At 38.9% G+C, this 17,955-nt stretch overlaps 3 protein-coding genes across 3 annotated transcripts; all 3 read left to right on the top strand.

Moving 5' to 3' along the window:
• Positions 1–978: 978 nt before the first annotated feature.
• LOC130994442 (putative late blight resistance protein homolog R1A-3) lies at positions 979–4,213 on the top strand. The gene is made up of 2 exons (XM_057919484.1): positions 979–3,665; positions 3,904–4,213. The coding sequence occupies exons 1-2, from the start codon at positions 979–981 to the stop codon at positions 4,211–4,213; spliced, it is 2,997 nt and encodes a 998-aa protein (XP_057775467.1).
• A 2,668-nt stretch (positions 4,214–6,881) lies between these two features.
• Positions 6,882–8,821, top strand: LOC130994441 (putative F-box protein At5g52610). The gene is made up of 3 exons (XM_057919483.1): positions 6,882–7,024; positions 7,414–7,597; positions 8,225–8,821. The coding sequence occupies exons 1-3, from the start codon at positions 6,882–6,884 to the stop codon at positions 8,819–8,821; spliced, it is 924 nt and encodes a 307-aa protein (XP_057775466.1).
• Positions 8,822–15,947: 7,126 nt separating this feature from the next.
• Positions 15,948–17,741, top strand: LOC130994952 (beta-fructofuranosidase, insoluble isoenzyme CWINV3-like). Its single transcript, XM_057920163.1, has 3 exons — positions 15,948–16,633; positions 16,705–16,792; positions 17,464–17,741. Exons 1-3 carry the CDS (start codon positions 16,347–16,349, stop codon positions 17,674–17,676), a joined length of 588 nt encoding a protein of 195 aa, XP_057776146.1. The 5' UTR covers positions 15,948–16,346; the 3' UTR covers positions 17,677–17,741.
• Positions 17,742–17,955: the final 214 nt, after the last annotated feature.

The following is a 17,955-nucleotide window of genomic DNA, read 5'->3' as shown; positions in this document are numbered from 1 at the left end:
ACATAATTAACCTTCTACTAATTAAAAAGACCAAAACACGGTAAAATTAAACTAATCAAAATTAGTTAGGCGGTTTTTTTTAGAATAAATCCTAACCACTAGATCTAAAATTTAAAAGGCCAAGATTAGGTTCCTAGTTCTCATTTTAATAGAGGTTTTTATTAGAACCTCTCCCTATATCCCTATATCTATATATCTATATTTTTTTGCTTTTTATCAAATAAAATAACAATGATTACATGTGGACGAAAGCTCTTTTTGTTAATTAGGCCATCCACTATGCTAGGAAGTTAGATGGGTAGTAAAATGCTTCCTCCATGATGGCACACCAAATTTAAGGAAGTAAAAATTGGGTAGCAAACAAAAACAAGCAAAAATACTACCTGGGAAGTAAGAAAGTGGTGGGTCCCAAAACACATTTTTTAATTGAAAGTTGTGATAGTGGTATATAATAATAATAATAATAATAATAATAATAATAATAATAATAATAATACTGGGGTTTATGAATAGTTAAATATGAGGTAGTGGCACAGTGGAAAAAATATGAGGTAATTGGAAAATGAGGTAGTTGTTAAGGTGACACACATGTGACACCACTATGGGGTAGCACCAAATATGATGCTCTTATATCGGTGGTTCCGACCATTGAATGCTGCACTTGGCATGTGCACATCCAATTAATTTTCTACTACTTGCATAGAAAAGTCTACATAAAACAACTGCAACTTGTTTTATTGATTTCGATTTTCAGCTAGTTGCATAGAAAAGTCTACATAAAACAACTGCAACTTGTTTTATTGATTTTAATTTTCATTACTGCTGGTTCATCTGTATCTGCTATGAAAAGTTTTATATCCCAATTGTGGAATCATAATACCAGATTGGTTGCCTTATTCTTTCACCTCTCATATTATCTCATCTATATATTTTCATTCACACTCCCCATAAATATATACATTATTCAAAGAGTTAATCATGGCGGCTTATGGAGCTCTGCTTTCTCTTATGCATATCATAGATCGCCTTGAAAAACATCCTTCCCCTCCAATTTCTATCCACAAACAGCAAGTTGAATCTCTCACTGAAAACGTTACCTTCTTGCGGGATTTTCTTGATGCTTATATTTCTCCAGTTGTCGATGACCATGAGGCAGATCCATTGGAGCGTCGCATTGCTGATGCAGTTTATGCAGCTGAGGATGTCATCGAATCCCAAATTGTGCTTCAAATTCATAACCGATCCACAATTGCTGGGAAGATGATGAGTTTTATCAACTTGTTTCGAGCTCTGTGTAAATGCGCAACTATTGAGGAGGACTTCTATCAGGATCTGCAACAAGTGATAGAAGAAATGAATTTGATCAAGATGGAAGCCATGGAGATTGCAGCCACAGCTCAACTGCAGAGAAAGGTCTCCTCAACTCATGCTGGCTCCTCATCCACCGTGAAGGAAAGCATAATGGTGGGCTTCGACGACGTGTTACTTCAAGTGCTGGATAAGCTCACCGGAGGCCAACTGAGTCGCCAAATCATCCCAATTATGGGGATGGGCGGCATTGGTAAGACCACTCTTGCGCGACATGTATTTGAGCATGCGCTTGTTAAAGAGCATTTTGATATTTGTGCATGGACTACAATTTCTCAAACTTATAATGTGAGAGAAACACTTAGCGAAGTTCTTTTCCAAGCAAGTGGGGATTGGGGTAGTAATCTGAGTGGGGGCGAATTGGGATTACAACTATTCCAGTACTTATCGGGTAGAAGGTATCTCATAATTATGGATGATATGTGGAGTATTGAAGTGTGGGATAAGATCAAGTTTTTCTTTCCTGATTATAATGATGGGAGTCGAATAATCATAACAACAAGGATGTCAAACTTGAATTTGGAGTTGGGTGGGTCTTATGGCATTGGAATGAAATTTCTAGACGAGGCCAGTAGTTGGCATTTGTTATGTAAGACTGTGTTTGGGGGAGAAAGTTTTCCACCTGAGTTGGAGGACATTGGAAAGAATATAGTAGCAAATTGTAAAGGGCTTCCTTTATCAATTGCTACAATTGGAGGTCTTCTGGCAAAATCTGAGCGCACGAGAGAATATTGGGGGCATATTGAGCAAAATTTAAGCTCTATTGTGATTATCAATAATGATGAATTTTGCTTGAAAATATTGCGCATGAGCTATACCTATTTGCCCAACTATTTGAAGCCATGCTTTTTGTATATGGGTATTTTTGAGGAAGATTGTTCAATTCGTGTCTCAATGCTGAAGAAGCTATGGGTTTCAGAAGGATTTTTAAAACCCGTGAGTGGAAAATGTTTGGAAACAATAGCAGATGAGTACTTGAAGGAGTTGGTAGATAGAAATCTGATTTTAGCTGATGAGTTGGGGTTGAGTGGAAATGTAAAGTTTTGTAAGATTCATGATTTGTTGAGGGACGTGTGCTTGAAAGAAGTTGAAAAAGAGAGGTTTTATCATATCATAGAAAAGTCTCCTTCTGTCATAGACAACTTTGAAAGGCCTCACAATTTTAGATTGTTGAGAACACTCAAATATAGAGATACACATCGACCAGCTTATGCTACGGGGCGTGGTGCTCATTTCCTAGCCGATGTTTTTCAATTGGTGAACTCACGGCATCTTGCTGTTAGAGTTCATAGGAATTCCAAATTCCCGTCTTCCATCAATTTGCTTTGGAATCTGTATACGTTAATAGTTGATCAGTCTTCACTCGGTAAGTCTTGGGATTTGAATAGATGCAGTATTATTGATCATCGTTGGCATGATCTTATGGCACCGATTGAAATTTGGAAATTGCATCAACTTAAGCATCTCGAGTTTATGGGAGAAGGATTGATTCTCCCAGATCCTCCGAGTGATGATATCGTTATCATGGAGAATCTGAAAACGCTCAGAGGAGCAAAGAATTTGTATTTGAATGAGGAGGTGGTTAAACGAATTCCCAATGTCAGGAAATTGCATCTAATTTACAGATCCAAAGAAATGGAGAGTTTGAGTGAATTGAAACAAATGGAGATAGCAAACTGTTTCAGCTATCTTGAGTGTCTGAGTAAATTGGAAAACTTGCACTGCCGCATCGATTATGGATATGTTGAGTATTTTCAGAGGATTGGTTTCCCACACTCCCTCAAGAAGTTGAAGTTATCTCTCTTTTCCTCTTACCATCTAGAGTTGGTAGAGATACTGCAAAAGATAGGGTGGTTGCCTCTCCTTGAGAAGTTAGTAATCGAATTTGGTACGTTCAAAACAGGCAAGTGGGACACTATCGAGGGCCAATTCCAGAGCCTCAAGCTGCTACAATTGAACTCGTGTCACGGTCTAGAAGATTGGACGATGGCCGAGAGCTCCCATTTTCCAGTTCTGCAGGAGCTTCGTCTCCGAGGTTTGGAAAAATTGGAGGAGATCCCTTCGGAAGTTGGAGAGATACCAACGCTGAAATTAATATCTTTGGAATATTGCAGTGAATCAGCGGTAGAGTCAGCTGCAAAGATAGTAGAAGAACAAGAGGATTTATGTGGAGACCAACTTGAGCTTCGTGTTCGAGCTATAGTTCGAAATGGAGACGAAAGACTGCTGAGCTTGGCAAGTCCCAACTTTGAAGTTACAGTGAGAAGGCCATTAGAAGCATTCAGCATCCAAGATTGGTAGTTACAAGTTCAGACCTTTTGTTTGTATGAAGCTTATAAAACTTTGAGCTTTTGCTTCTATTTAAATAACTCATTTAGCTTCTCTTCCTTTTTGGAAAGTTAATTAAGCACATAACTTTCCAAGGCTTTCTCTGCAGTTGAGCTGCTGCTTGTACAATCTCCATGGCTTCCATCTTGATCAAATTCATTTCTTCTATCACTTGTTGTAGATCGTGATAGAATTTATCTTCAATAGTTGTGCATTTACACAGAGCTCGAAACAAGTTGATAAAACTGGACATCTTCCCACGAATTGTGGATCGGTTATGAATTTGAAGCGCAATTTGGGATTCGATGACATCCTCAGCTGCATAAACTGCATCAGCAATGCGACGCTCCAATGGATCCGCTTCATGGTCATCCACAACTGGGGCAATATAAGCATCAAGAAAACTCAACAAAGTGATGCATTAAAGAAAGCTGAAGAGGGAAAAGAGGAGATGTTCAAAAAGCTCTTCTTGGCAAGACAAAAAGCATTTGAAATCGTTATTCTCTGTAGTCAATAGCAATATTTCTCTTCCTCAAATTACCTCTCGTGGCAGCTACAGTTTGAATGAAGTCGCATTTCTTATCATTACGTTTTTATTAGTAAAGCTAGCTAGTTGCATTTTAGTTGATCTTTTTCAATTGTCATTTGTAGATAGACTAGCAGAAAGAACGTACGTTGTATGTGTAATTAATGTTATTTTATTTAATAATTTATTATTTTAAAAAATCTATTAATTCATTACTTTTATTAAATTATTTATTGGATGGATATATTTATTTATAAGCCTTATCAATAACTATAGAAATATATCACATAGATTTAGTGTAATATCTAATGAATTAATATATTCTTATAAATATATAATATGTAAAATAATTTTAAAATAAAATATATAATAGGGATAAAATAGGCAATCCACAAATTATGCCTTAAGATGTCTTAGGCTCTTTTCTATTAGTATGGATTATAGCTGTTACTTTGCATATAAATTGATACTATTAATTACACATTCAAGTTATTTCTGCTAGCACTCAATAAACATATAAAAAGAAAACCAGTGGTTGATAAACAATGATATATCAGAAAATGCTGTTTTTCAATTCGCAACGGAAATTCAAGATACCACATAAAACATTTAGGATTTACCTCACACCCACAACAAAGAACAAGATAGTCGAACTGAGTCCAGAACTCCATGCAAATTGTTTAAATATGATATGGAAAAAAAAAAACATCATGCCATTTTTACACTTACCTAGGGAAGTAAAAAAAGTCCGAAACCGACGGGTCGACCCGAATAGACCGATAAAAAAAGTGGGTTAGAGCTGAAAATTTTTAGCCCGAAAACAATTAGCCCGAATGGCCCGAACCGAAAAAAGCCCGAGCCCGATAGGGTTGGCCCGAAAATCGAGTAGATTGGCCCGATTAACCGTACACTTTCTTAATAATTGATTTCTAAATTTTAATACTTTACTTTTTAATTTGATAATAACATTTTGATGCTTGTATAATATGTTTTGATTTTTTCTAACGATTAATAATAAATATTTATGTTACAAAAGTCAAAGAAAGATAGCAATTTATGTTATATCTATATACAATTTTTATCGGAAACAAAGTTAAAATTAAATATTATGTAAATTTACATTAAAATAACACTAATTTTTGTATCTAAAATAAGAAGAAATATTTTGATTTAAAAAGCACGACATATTTTTATTACAATAATATGATTATCCATATAAAAAAATTATACATATAAAAAATCGTAAATTTGTGGGCTCGAACGGGCTAGCCCGAAACCGAGTGGGTTAGGGTCAAAAAAATTTAGTTCCAAAAATAAAAGAACCGACTAGCCCGAACCGAAAATAACCCAAAACTGAATGGATTGACCCGAAACCGAGTGGATTGGCCCGATTGACACCCCTACACTTACCTCTTGATCGATGGATCCTTCAAAAAAATCAAACAAATAATCGAATAATGCACTAAACAGAAACAAAACTCTCATAAAAAGTTGAGAATCATCCTTTAAAAGGGTTCAAACAATCCATGACTATGATATACACGTGCTGGAGCAAACTGTTGAAGCCACCGCTTTTGAGATCCCAACCTAATGGCGGGAAGCACCTTCCTCCATTCACCAGTTTCCGATTTCATCCCCCAAACATCCCACGACAAATCTCCATTGCTCATCAACACTGATACGAACCTGCTGGTTTTGCGGAAGCTATGATGTGGAGAACTTTATTGAAATGGGGTTTTACTTGAGTTGCTACAGCACACTCATATATTTTACTTTGGAGTATTTTTTTCTTTCTTACTTTTACAAATGAGAAGCAACACTATTTATAGTGTGCATAGATAATTCTAGAGATACTAGGTATTAATAGCCTCATAGATATGGGTGTAATCGAACCGAGCCGAACCGAATAGTGGTGTGCTCAAGTTTGGTTTGTTTAGTATCAAATCGAATCCCGAACTTTACTTACCGAATACTTTGAGGCTCACGAGCCTAATCGAGCCTATACGAACTTTCTAAATTTATATTTATATTCAAAATATTGATTATTTTATTTTAAAAATAAATTATTTGATTTAAAATAATAAATATATTAATTATTTTCTTATAACAAATAAAATTAATTAGAGATTTAATACAATTATTATTAATTTTAGTGGATAAATATAAGTTGTATATACTAATAATTTATATTTTTCAAGTTGAATCACTTAACGAACATGTTCACGAGCTAACGAGCCGAATACTACTAAGCTCAAGTTTGGTTTGTTTATCTATCGAACTTCTCTAAACGAACTTGAACGAGCTTTTTTCGAGCCGAGCTCCGAATAGTTCGCGAGCGGCTTGGTTTGTTTACCCTGCAGCATGAGTCTCTTGAGATATTACACTTATGAATGTGACTCTTAACCTAACCAACACTAAATATGAACTAGTATTCAAAAGGTCAAGAAACAAAAAGAAGGGATTATACTCTTTGTAAGGATCTCAGTCTCAATATCCACTGTCAAAACGATTCCCCGATATTCACACGTCCAATGTATATGAAACCTTCTGTAACCAACGGAGAATTCGACAAAATATTCAACACGCGATCCCTTTCAGGAAAGCTGTCAAGCGCAATGTCTCTCCAAGACTTATCGACTCCGAAATTCAGTATGGCAAGATGACGCTGCTGGAACCTCCGATACAAGTCAATTTATACTTGATGGAACATGGAGCAAATGCCATACCAAATCTACTGGCATGTGGTAGAGCATTAGGTATTGTAGGGATCATGAATGATTGCTTTGTTGCGGGATTTATAATGTATGGATATCTAAGAATGCCGTGTACCTCTAAGCACAAACCATTGCAAATGTTTAGTAATCTGCCTCTGTGTAAGTAAGTGAAGTCGGATGTCTCAATCCAGCCGCCTTGCGTTGCAGTGATGAGAATTGGATGATGACCGCCCCACACTTCACTGCAGCAGAGAAGAAGTCCATATGTAGAATGCTGAATTTGTGTGTCGACATAAAATGCAGAAATCGAATGGAAAAGATATTTGTAGTCTTCACTAAGCAAGCTTCCATCGCTGCAGCGGCGGGGAGGCGGCGGCAGGCCGATTCTGGAAATAAACGAATTTTTTTGGGTTTCTGTAGGGGAGAATAGGGCTCTATAGTTATTTTAATAGAATGGGCCATTGTTTTGGGTTTTAGGTTTATTATGGTTTTGGGTGGGAAACTGCTGTATTTATTGAGGTTTACTCCGCCGCCGCGTTCAACACACTTCACCGGAAATAGAAAAGCTCAAATGCTTCCTACGAAACCAACGCCTCCGCGCCGCTGCTTCACCGACGACAGCGTTTCGGATCCCCATTCCGACATTCTTAGTAGAGAATCGGTAAGCACTCTCCCTCATATTTTCCCTTCTTTCATATGCACATGCTTGTCTTTCACAATTAGGTGGCGTATGCATAATATATATATATATATATATATATATATATATATATAGGGTAGGGTTAATATAAAAACCCCTCTTAAGATGAAAACTAGGAACCAATTTAAAACCATTGATTTAAATAAAGTAGAGGGCTGAGATTAAACTACAGATGCACAATTTCGATTGCATAGATGCACAGTTTCAATTGCATAGATGCACAATTTCGATTTGCTTGAGTATTTTGCATTGTTGGTTTCAATTGCATAAATTGCATTTTTTTAATTGCATAGTAAAATATAATAGATGCACATTTTGTTTTGTTAACTAAATCCTAACCATTAGATCTAATATTTAAAAGGTCAAGATTAGGTTCCTAGTTCTCATTTTAACAGAGGTTTTTATTAGAACCTCTTCCTATATATATATATATATATATATGTTTCATAAGAAAATATATTGTCTTCGAAATTTAGGTTAGAGTTTAATATAAAAAGGCATATTGATAAAACACATATACAAATTATTGAATTGGTTAGTCGATTGATTAGTAGATTGATGATGCTGTTCCACAACAAAAATTTGCAGATAAACATAGTGTCTCTCCCCACAGACCTATTGTTCGAAATCCTCCTCCGTTTGCCGGCCGATCATCTCTACCAGAGAGCGAGGCTCGTCTGCCGGCGGTGGTGCCACATTATCCATTCTCATGCCTTCATCAACGCGCAGATGCACGGTGCTACCTATGGACTCCTTCTATCACCCCTGAAGGATTATACTCTGCCACTTTATGTAACAGCCGACGCAGATGGTGGAATCCACACATCTGAGCTAAATCACATCTCCAAATTGAGATTTCTTGCTACCTGCAATGGTTTGGCTCTGGAGTATGATTTCAAAGATTACCGCGTTCGCCTTGTGAATCCAGCAACGAAGCAGTCACTCCTCGTCCCACGATTGGCTAGAGGCGTATCCTATTTCGTGCTCGAGTATGGTTTTGCATACTCTGCAGCTTCCTCGGCGTATAAAGTGATTGCACGGTACACTGTTTGCCACTCGCCACAAACTGACTATGGTCTTGACGTGCTCACTGTTGGAGTCAATGAGTCCTGGAGGCACATCGAGGTTCCCCACCATCTCAGCCCATTTTTCTTCAACAAGGTGTTAGTAAAAAAATGGAAGTAGGTAAGCCACCTACCACCTCCCACTCTTTGCCACCTACCACCATCTGCCACCTACCACCTCTCATCCCCTATAAAATCCTTCCTCGCAGCAGCAACACAACAACACCAAACAACTATCAAACAAAGCTTTCAGCTAAGAAAGATAGAGAGAGAAATAGAGAGAGAAAAATCTTGTGAGAGAAAACTTCAGTGTGGAAGTTATACACGAGTGATAAAAGTGAGTTGAGAGATAGCCTCTGCGTAGGCAGATACAAAATACAGTGTGGTAATTTTGTTGTACTCCTCCTTTTGAGATTCTCTAATATATTGGTGTGGGTCCGTGGACGTAGGCAGTTTGGCCGAACCACGTTAAAAATATCGGTGTCATTTATTTTTCTCGTTTCATATCGGTCGATATCCAAGATGTTGCGTCTAATTTCCTAACAACTGGTATCAGAGCCACGTTGGTGGCGAAATTTTTTTTTCTTGCGCTGGTACTATTCACGTGAATAGTGAATTCGTGAATAGTAAATTTTTGCGAACAGTGTTTCGTGCGCAACGGTAATTATTCTTTTAAAATTCTTAGTATGCTCTGTGGTTGCAGTGTAAACTGAACCTCCACATCAGAAACGAATTTTTTGAGAAAATTATCGTGTTTTTTGATCGAGTGGGAGCAATGTCGACAGACGATAAAATTTCCAAAATGGAGAAATTCAATGGTGTGAATTTTGGAATTTGGAAAATGCAAATGGAGGATTACTTGTACCAGAAGGACCTGTATAAGCCCTTGAAGGAAAAGCCAGTGGATATGAAGGACGACGAGTGGGAGGTGCTTGATCGAAAAGCACTCGGCGCAATCAGACTGACCTTGTCAAAGTCAGTCGCCTTCAACATAAAGCATGAGAAGACAACAGCGTCTCTCATGAAAGCTTTATCCAGCATGTACGAGCAGCCGTCTGCAGCAAATAAAGTTCATTTGATCAAGAAATTGTTCAATATGAAAATGACGGAGAGCGGAAGATTTGGAGAACATTTGAACGAGTTCAACGAAGTGACGGACCAACTTACCACGGCGGACATCAAATTCGATGATGAGGTCCGGGCTTTGTTAATTCTTGGGCAGTTACCTGAGAGCTGGAATGGCACAGTCACGGCCATTAGCAGCTCTGCCGGTAAGTCCAAAATGAAGTTCGATGATGTCGTGAGCATGATCTTAACCGAGGAGATCCGGAGGCAGTCAGATGTAGTCTCCACTTCAGGTGCCGCTTTAAATGCAGAAAGCAGAGGCAGAAACTCAAACAGAAGTCAAGGGCGTGGACGGAGCAAGTCAAGGAATGGCAGGCAGAGCTCCAGGATCCACAAGAATTCCAACAAATCAAAGTCTGTTGAATGTTGGAACTGTGGTCAGGTCGGACACTACAGAACGCAGTGTAAAGTACCTTCAAAGGGAAACGAGACAAAGACCGAAGCCAATGTTGTGGCTGAAGAAGAAGGCGATGCCTTGATATGTTCCATGGAGAAAAGGGCCGAGTATTGGGTCATAGACTCTGGAGCATCTTTCCATGCCACCTCGAATCGAAATTCCTTCATAAATTACATGTCGGGAAATTTCGGAGAAGTATATCTTGGAGATGATCATCCATGCAGCGTGGTGGGCATAGGAGAAGTACAGATCAAACTCAATGGATCTGTATGGAAATTGAAGGACGTGAGACACATTCCAGAGTTGAGGAAGAACTTGATCTCCGTCAAGCAATTGTCAAGAGAAGGATGTGATACACACTTCTCTGGTGATTATTGGAAAATCACTAAGGGCGTAATGATTCTTGCACGTGGCAAGGATACTGGAAGCCTATACACAACGATGAATGCGTGTGTGACAATTGCAGTTGCTGATAGCAAGAAGAATGCAAATCTGTGGCACCAAAGACTTGGGCACATGAGCCAGAAAGGGCTCAAGTATATGCATTCGAAAGGGAAACTACCAGAGCTTCAGTCTGTTGATATAGACTTTTGCGAAAGTTGTATCTACGGGAAGCAGAAGAGGGTGAGTTTCAATACCAGTGGTAGAACTCCGAAGCAAGTAAAGCTTGAGTTAGTCCACACAGATGTTTGGGGCCCAGCAGCAGTTTCATCCAATGGCGGAAAGTCTTACTTTGTGACTTTCATCGATGACCACTCGAGAAAGGTGTGGGTTTACTTCTTGAGACACAAGTCAGAGGTGTTCGAGGCGTTCAAGAAGTGGAAGGCCATGGTGGAAAATGAAACTGGTTTACGGATAAAGAAGTTGAGATCCGATAATGGTGGAGAATACGAAGATATGGCGTTCAAGAAATTTTGTTACCAGGATGGCATCAAGTTAGAAAGGACGTTGCCAGGGACACCACAACAAAATGGAGTTGCAGAACGCATGAACCGGACGTTGACAGAAAGAGCTAGGAGCATAAGGATACATGCAGGACTGCCAACACAATTTTGGGCAGAAGCTGTCAACACAGCGGCATATCTCGTTAACCATGGGCCATCTGTACCATTGGAGTACAGAATACCTGAGGAAGTTTGGAGCGGCAAAGAAATTAAACTTTCTCACTTGAAAGTATTTGGTTGTGTCGCGTATGTACACATTAGTGATAATGTCAGGAGTAAGCTCGACTCCAAATCACTAAAATGTACTTTCATTGGATATGGTGGAGATGAGTTCGGGTACCGTTTTTGGGATGACAAAAACAGGAAGGTCATTCGAAGCAGGAATGTCATATTCAATGAAAATGTGATGTACAAGGACAGGAATGCAGTGCAGTCCACCGACACAACAAGTGACGATCCAACATACGTTGATCCAGATGATACTGCAGAGTGCAGTACATCAAAGCAAACAGATGAAGGTTTGCAGACGAAGGAGCCCAACTCTGAGGCTGATCCACCACAGTCTCCAGTTCCAGCTCCAACTCCTATACCCAGGAGGTCATCTCGACCTCATGTTCCAAACAGGAAGTACATGAATCAAATGTTACTGACCGATGCTGGTGAACCTGAATTCTATGAAGAAGCATGTCAAGTCGGAGATTCTGTCAAGTGGGAGCTTGCAATGAAAGAAGAGATAAAATCTCTTATCTCTAATATGACGTGGGAACTAGTTGAGTTGCCCAAAGGAAAGAAAGCTCTACACAACAAATGGGTGTACAGAATCAAAGAAGAGCATGATGGTTCAAAGCGATATAAGGCAAGATTGGTAGTCAAAGGTTTCCAACAGGAAGAAGGAATTGACTACACAGATATCTTTGCTCCGGTTGTAAAGTTGACAACAATCCGGTCGGTCCTGAGTATTGTCGCAACGGAGGACTTGCATCTAGAGCAGTTAGATGTGAAAACTGCTTTCCTCAATGGTGACTTAGAGGAGGAAATATACATGCAACAACCAGATGGATTCTCTGTCAAAGGAAAGGAGAAGCTGGTGTGCAAGTTGAAAAAGAGCCTGTATGGCTTGAAGCAAGCTCCAAAGCAATGGTACAAGAAGTTTGATGGATTCATGCAGAAAAATGGCTACATGAAGTGCAATGCTGACCATTGTTGTTACTTCAAGAGGTTCGAGTCCAGCTATATCATCTTGCTACTTTATGTTGATGACATGTTAGTAGCCGGCTCAGACTTGAACGAAATCAAGAAGTTGAAAAGACAGCTTTCAGCGGAGTTCAAGATGAAGGACTTAGGAGAAGCAAAGCAAATTCTCGGGATGAGAATTTACAGAGACAAGCAAAAAGGTGTTTTGCAGTTGTCTCAGGCCAACTACGTCAATCGAATCTTGCAAAGATTCAACATGAGCAGTGCTAAGCCGGTTAGCTCAGCATTAGCTAACCATTTCCGCCTATCCAAAGAGCACTCTCCAAAGACTAAGGAGGAAAGAGACTTCATGGCTAAAATTCCTTACGCCTCAGCCATTGGAAGTCTGATGTATGCCATGGTCTGTACTAGACCAGATATCGCTCATGCAGTGGGAGTTGTGAGCAGATTTATGGCAAATCCAGGAAAGCAGCATTGGGAAGCAGTAAAATGGATATTGAGATATCTACGTGGATCTACTGATAGATGCTTATGCTTTCGACGAGGTGATGTAGCACTACAAGGTTTTGTAGATGCAGATTTTGCCGGTGAGGTAGATCGCAGGAGAAGCACTACCGGTTATGTCTTTACTGTTGGCACGACTGCTGTTAGTTGGATCTCGCAGATACAAAAGATTGTTGCTTTATCCACTACAGAAGCAGAGTACGTGGCAATCACCGAGGCTAGCAAAGAAATGATCTGGTTACAAGGGTTGTTGGCAGAATTGGGTTTTGATCAGACGAAGAATGTCTTGCACAGCGATAGTCAGAGTGCGATACATCTGGCAAAGAATTCAGCATTTCATTCTAGAACGAAGCATATTGAACTTCGTTATCATTTCATCAGATCTCTGTTGGAGGATGAGGTGTTAATACTTGAAAAGATCCAAGGAGCTCAAAATCCAGCCGACATGCTTACAAAGGCAGTAACCATTGATAAATTGAAGTTGTGCTCAGCTTCAATTGGTTTGCTAGAATGACAAAGACAGAAAGGCTGTTGCGTTGATCGAGGTGTGAAGACAGATTGAAATCAGTCTTCAAGTGGGAGATTGTTAGTAAAAAAATGGAAGTAGGTAAGCCACCTACCACCTCCCACTCTTTGCCACCTACCACCATCTGCCACCTACCACCTCTCATCCCCTATAAAATCCTTCCTCGCAGCAGCAACACAACAACACCAAACAACTATCAAACAAAGCTTTCAGCTAAGAAAGATAGAGAGAGAAATAGAGAGAGAAAAATCTTGTGAGAGAAAACTTCAGTGTGGAAGTTATACACGAGTGATAAAAGTGAGTTGAGAGATAGCCTCTGCGTAGGCAGATACAAAATACAGTGTGGTAATTTTGTTGTACTCCTCCTTTTGAGATTCTCTAATATATTGGTGTGGGTCCGTGGACGTAGGCAGTTTGGCCGAACCACGTTAAAAATATCGGTGTCATTTATTTTTCTCGTTTCATATCGGTCGATATCCAAGATGTTGCGTCTAATTTCCTAACACAAGGCTCCCTTGACTACCGAAGGTTTCATGCATTGGGGAAGGGGGAGATACTGCGTGACGCTGGATGTGGAGACGGAGATCATTACACTGAGTGAAGCCCCTTATCAGTACCTTGACAACAACTATTATTATCTGTCAACTGGGAGGTGTGTGTCACTCCTGGTTGCGTGTGGGGATCTGTCGTGGGAGGTTTGGGAGTTGAAGGCAGAGACGGGCGAGTGGAGGAAGGCGCTGCCCAACGTCGACTTGAGAGCTGAGAAATGCAGGGTTCAACAGTTTGCTCCTAAAGATGCTCCTCAAGTTCTTGAGCCACTTGGTTGGGTTAAATATCCACAGGTTTTGGCGTTTCGTTTTGGCACCTATTTTTCTTGGAAGCATTGGCGGCCTTGCATTTTCTACAATCTTGATACGCATCAACTCCACTCCACAAAGCTACCACAATCCTATACTGGTGGTTATCAAGCTTTTCCGCATAAGAATAATCTGATATGACTAAGTTAAAAGAGTATTAGAATCGTTATTGTTTCTATTTGGTTTAGTTAAAAGAGCTTATATATCATATATAGAGATACATTATTGTTTATAGCTTTTCAGATTATTTTTGCAGATATAGTATGTATTTCTTTCTTCAAGACACATCAGCCGAATATTATGATAGTATTGAAGGATGATGAAATTAAGATGGAATTTTTATGATCACTTTGAATGGACAGATGACCTCACAGCCAATAGCAAGTCAACGCATATTCTCTCTGTTTCTAAATTAAGGTATATATATGAAGAATTTAGCAAAAAATAAATTAATGTATATGAAGAATTTAACAAAAAAATGTCAAAATTGTAAGGAAGGGGATTTAAACACAAGATATCTAAATGGTGGCATAACTTGAAAGGTAAGAGAAGCTTCTCCTTTGAGGATATCTGTCGAACTATTGCTGCTGAGTATGGGATTGAAGAATTCGACCTGTTTGGTATCTGTTTTTGGTGGATATATGGAAAGGTCGTTGTGATGTTAAGCATGAGAAGAGCCTTTGTTTGGAAATGGTCGTTAAGGTTGTTAGCTTAATCAATTCACCGTGATGGTTTGCTTAATCAGAAATCACAGAGGAGAGATTATGATTGCTGTTCCGCGGCGTATTGGGCGCACCGAGATGACGTTGATGGGAGAGCTTCATGCCATTTTGTTGGGGATTGGGTTTTGCATCGAGAACGACCTCGGCCCAGTTGAGGTCTTTACTGATTCCCTCTTAGCTATACATGTTGTGCTTGTTGTCTTGCGAATTTCGCTTGTTGGTTTGATGATGTAACAATCTGGCAGTCGGATTTTTCAGTCTGGCTCAACGATATTGTTCATCATGATTTATAATATAGTTGCCTCCTTTTATTCCCTTTTTTATAAAAAAGGGGGCGATTCAAAGAGAGAATATTTTATTTCTCTCGTATTTTATTATGATAAATTTATAACTAAGGAGAGCATACCTTATAAGTGAAAAAAAAAAAATAAGAAGAGAGAGAGAGAGCTATCTTTATATAAAAATGAATATTTTAATATACTAACTCAAATTTTATAATTCATGACTTAAAAAATGCTTTTGCCATATTTCCCTCCAACAATATAGCTTCACTCAAATATATAATATAATATTTCACTGACTTATACAACATACAATGCAAACACTTGTGGTTTAACAAATATATTTACAATTTCAAGATTCATCTCGATCGATGACAACAATAGTAAATATATTACTGCAAGTTGGACTTTACATATGCACACAAGTTGGACTTTGAGGTGTGAAGATCCAAATGGTAAAGTTTCTTCTGAATTTTATGGTTTCATCTTTTTTTCATATTGTTTAGATTGATGCAATATTTTTGTTGATGCTTTTTTACTCCCACAACCCAATTTTTCATTATTTAGGAATTGAATTTAAGAAGTGATGCATTTTGATGTGGATGGTGGGGTGGGGTGGGGTGGGAGGGGGGGGAGGGTTCATGTCTAGTTTACATTATTGATTAGTAGTCCATCTTTGTATAAGTAGAGTCTTTTGCAAAGCTATATGTTGCAGTTTTTTTTCCTAGTTACAAATGCTCAGTTATGCGCCCTTTCTTGAACTCTATGTAGTTTTGCATGAGAGTGTAATCTTTTCTCTTAGTTAATTATCATCTATCATGAGTGGAATCATCAAGCTCCCAAATGATCTCAGAGGCCTCATTTGGACAAGTTATGTCTTTTCTATGTTAGCTCTCTCTAGCTAAGGTTCATGTTTGCATTTCGTGTTTCACTTGCTACTCGGAATATATATATGTGGCCTTGATTCATAGTCATCATCAAACTCTCAAATGAACATGGAGGCCTAATTTAGACAACTTATATCCTTTTATGTTAAGCTCTCTTTGGATAAGGTTTGTGTTGCATCTTGTGTTTCACTTGCTATACAACAGGACCTATGTACTACAATGGAGTCTACCACTTGTTCTATCAGTACAACCCATATGCTGCTGTGTGGGGAAACATTTCATGGGCACATTCGGTTTCTTACAACCTCGTTGACTGGATCCATCTCGAGCCCGCCCTCAATCCAACTGAGAGCTATGACATCAATGGCTGCTGGTCTGGCTCAGCCACACTTCTTGCAGGGGAAGGGAAGCCTCTCATTCTCTACACAGGCTCCGACTTTCTAGGCCATCAAGTTCAAAACCTTGCAATGCCTAAGGATTTGTCTGATCAGAGCAGGTATCTGAATTTTCTGTTCATCAACTGTAAAAAAGTTTTCATGCTTCTTTGATCCACAATGTTTTCAACAGGTCCTCACTGCAGACTCCGGTGAAAGAGGCGATTTTCGGGTCGTTTCTTGATGTGGATCCTGATCAAGAAATCTCCCTTAGAACTCTGGTATGTAGTGTTGTCTGAGAATCATTTCATTTCAATCTTAGATTGGAAATAATTGCCATAAACTGCAGATGATATTGCCTTCTTGATGAGAAGCTAACTGCATTGTTAGTTTTGGTGTTTTTTTAGTTTGATGTGTTGTTCTCTATTCTCTCCTACAAAATATTGGGCCCATTTTCATTTTTTGGTCCGGATTGGAATCTTTTGGTCCGAGTTTGAATCATATTGGGCCCATTTTCATTTTTTGGTCCGGGTTGGAGTTTTTGGTCCGGTTGGAGTCATATTGGGCCCATTTTCATTTTTCGGTTCAGGCTAAGCCGACAAGCTGAATGCTTGAATTGTGGGCCGAGCCGTCCTATCTAAGCCCGTCGGGCCAATTCATTTCATTGGGCCTAAAAATACATAGTCCACCTTGCCCGCCTATTGTTTGGGCTGGGCCAAGCTAGATTTGGCAACTCTGGTCTCACTTCGTGTTTTAATGTCGATGTTTCGTTGTGATATCGTCATTTTATAAACACTAATGTGTGAATTTAAGAAACATAAACTACAATCTCGGTGTAGAAGATTTCTCCTTACTAATTCAATGTTTTCGTATCGTATTTTTGACATCATTAATATACACGTGACGAGTCTGATTTAAGAAAAAAAAAATGAAAATATGCTTGTTTGTGCAGGTAGACCATTCCATAGTAGAGAGCTTTGGTGGGAGAGGTAAGAGCTGCATCACTGCTAGGGTTTATCCTAAGCTTGCCATTTCTAATAACTCTCACATCTACGCGTTCAACTATGGCGCGAAGAGCGTCGCGATTTCGAGCCTCGTAGCGTGGAGCATGATGAGAGCTCAAATCGCACATTTTCACACGCGGAGAAAGTCATCAATCAGTTGAGATTTTGTGTTATGTCTCATATTTTTCTTAATTTCGTCGTAAATTTATTAGAGAATATCATCTGATCGTGGCATCATCTCAAGTCATGTTTTTTTCATTACATCCATTGATTGTGTTTCAGAGCTATAGTAATAAACTGACAAAAGTTAATTATTCTTGGGATAATTGCATGTAATATCACAAACTATGACAAAATTTCATTTTTCCCACGAATTCTAAAAATTCCAAAATTTACCACGAAATGAAAGTTTGGTCCAAATTTCCCACGATTTTAAAAGT

This window comes from Salvia miltiorrhiza, chromosome 7 (assembly GCF_028751815.1).
Source record: "Salvia miltiorrhiza cultivar Shanhuang (shh) chromosome 7, IMPLAD_Smil_shh, whole genome shotgun sequence".
Classification (NCBI taxonomy): domain Eukaryota; kingdom Viridiplantae; phylum Streptophyta; class Magnoliopsida; order Lamiales; family Lamiaceae; genus Salvia; species Salvia miltiorrhiza.
Note: the sequence above shows the minus strand (reverse complement) of the source record. Positions and strands in the feature narration are given on the sequence as shown.

Coding starts and splice junctions, on each gene's coding strand:
- LOC130994442 (XM_057919484.1), top strand. CDS start 979: ATGGCGGCTTATGGAGCTCTGCTTTCTCTTATGCATATCATAGATCGC. Junction 3,666..3,903: donor GCATTCAGCATCCAAGATTG/GTAGTTACAAGT, acceptor TATCTTCAATAG/TTGTGCATTTACACAGAGCT.
- LOC130994441 (XM_057919483.1), top strand. CDS start 6,882: ATGACGCTGCTGGAACCTCCGATACAAGTCAATTTATACTTGATGGAA. Junction 7,025..7,413: donor TTTGTTGCGGGATTTATAAT/GTATGGATATCT, acceptor TTTGGGTTTTAG/GTTTATTATGGTTTTGGGTG. Junction 7,598..8,224: donor ACATTCTTAGTAGAGAATCG/GTAAGCACTCTC, acceptor AAAAATTTGCAG/ATAAACATAGTGTCTCTCCC.
- LOC130994952 (XM_057920163.1), top strand. CDS start 16,347: ATGTACTACAATGGAGTCTACCACTTGTTCTATCAGTACAACCCATAT. Junction 16,634..16,704: donor GATTTGTCTGATCAGAGCAG/GTATCTGAATTT, acceptor TGTTTTCAACAG/GTCCTCACTGCAGACTCCGG. Junction 16,793..17,463: donor AAATCTCCCTTAGAACTCTG/GTATGTAGTGTT, acceptor TTGTTTGTGCAG/GTAGACCATTCCATAGTAGA.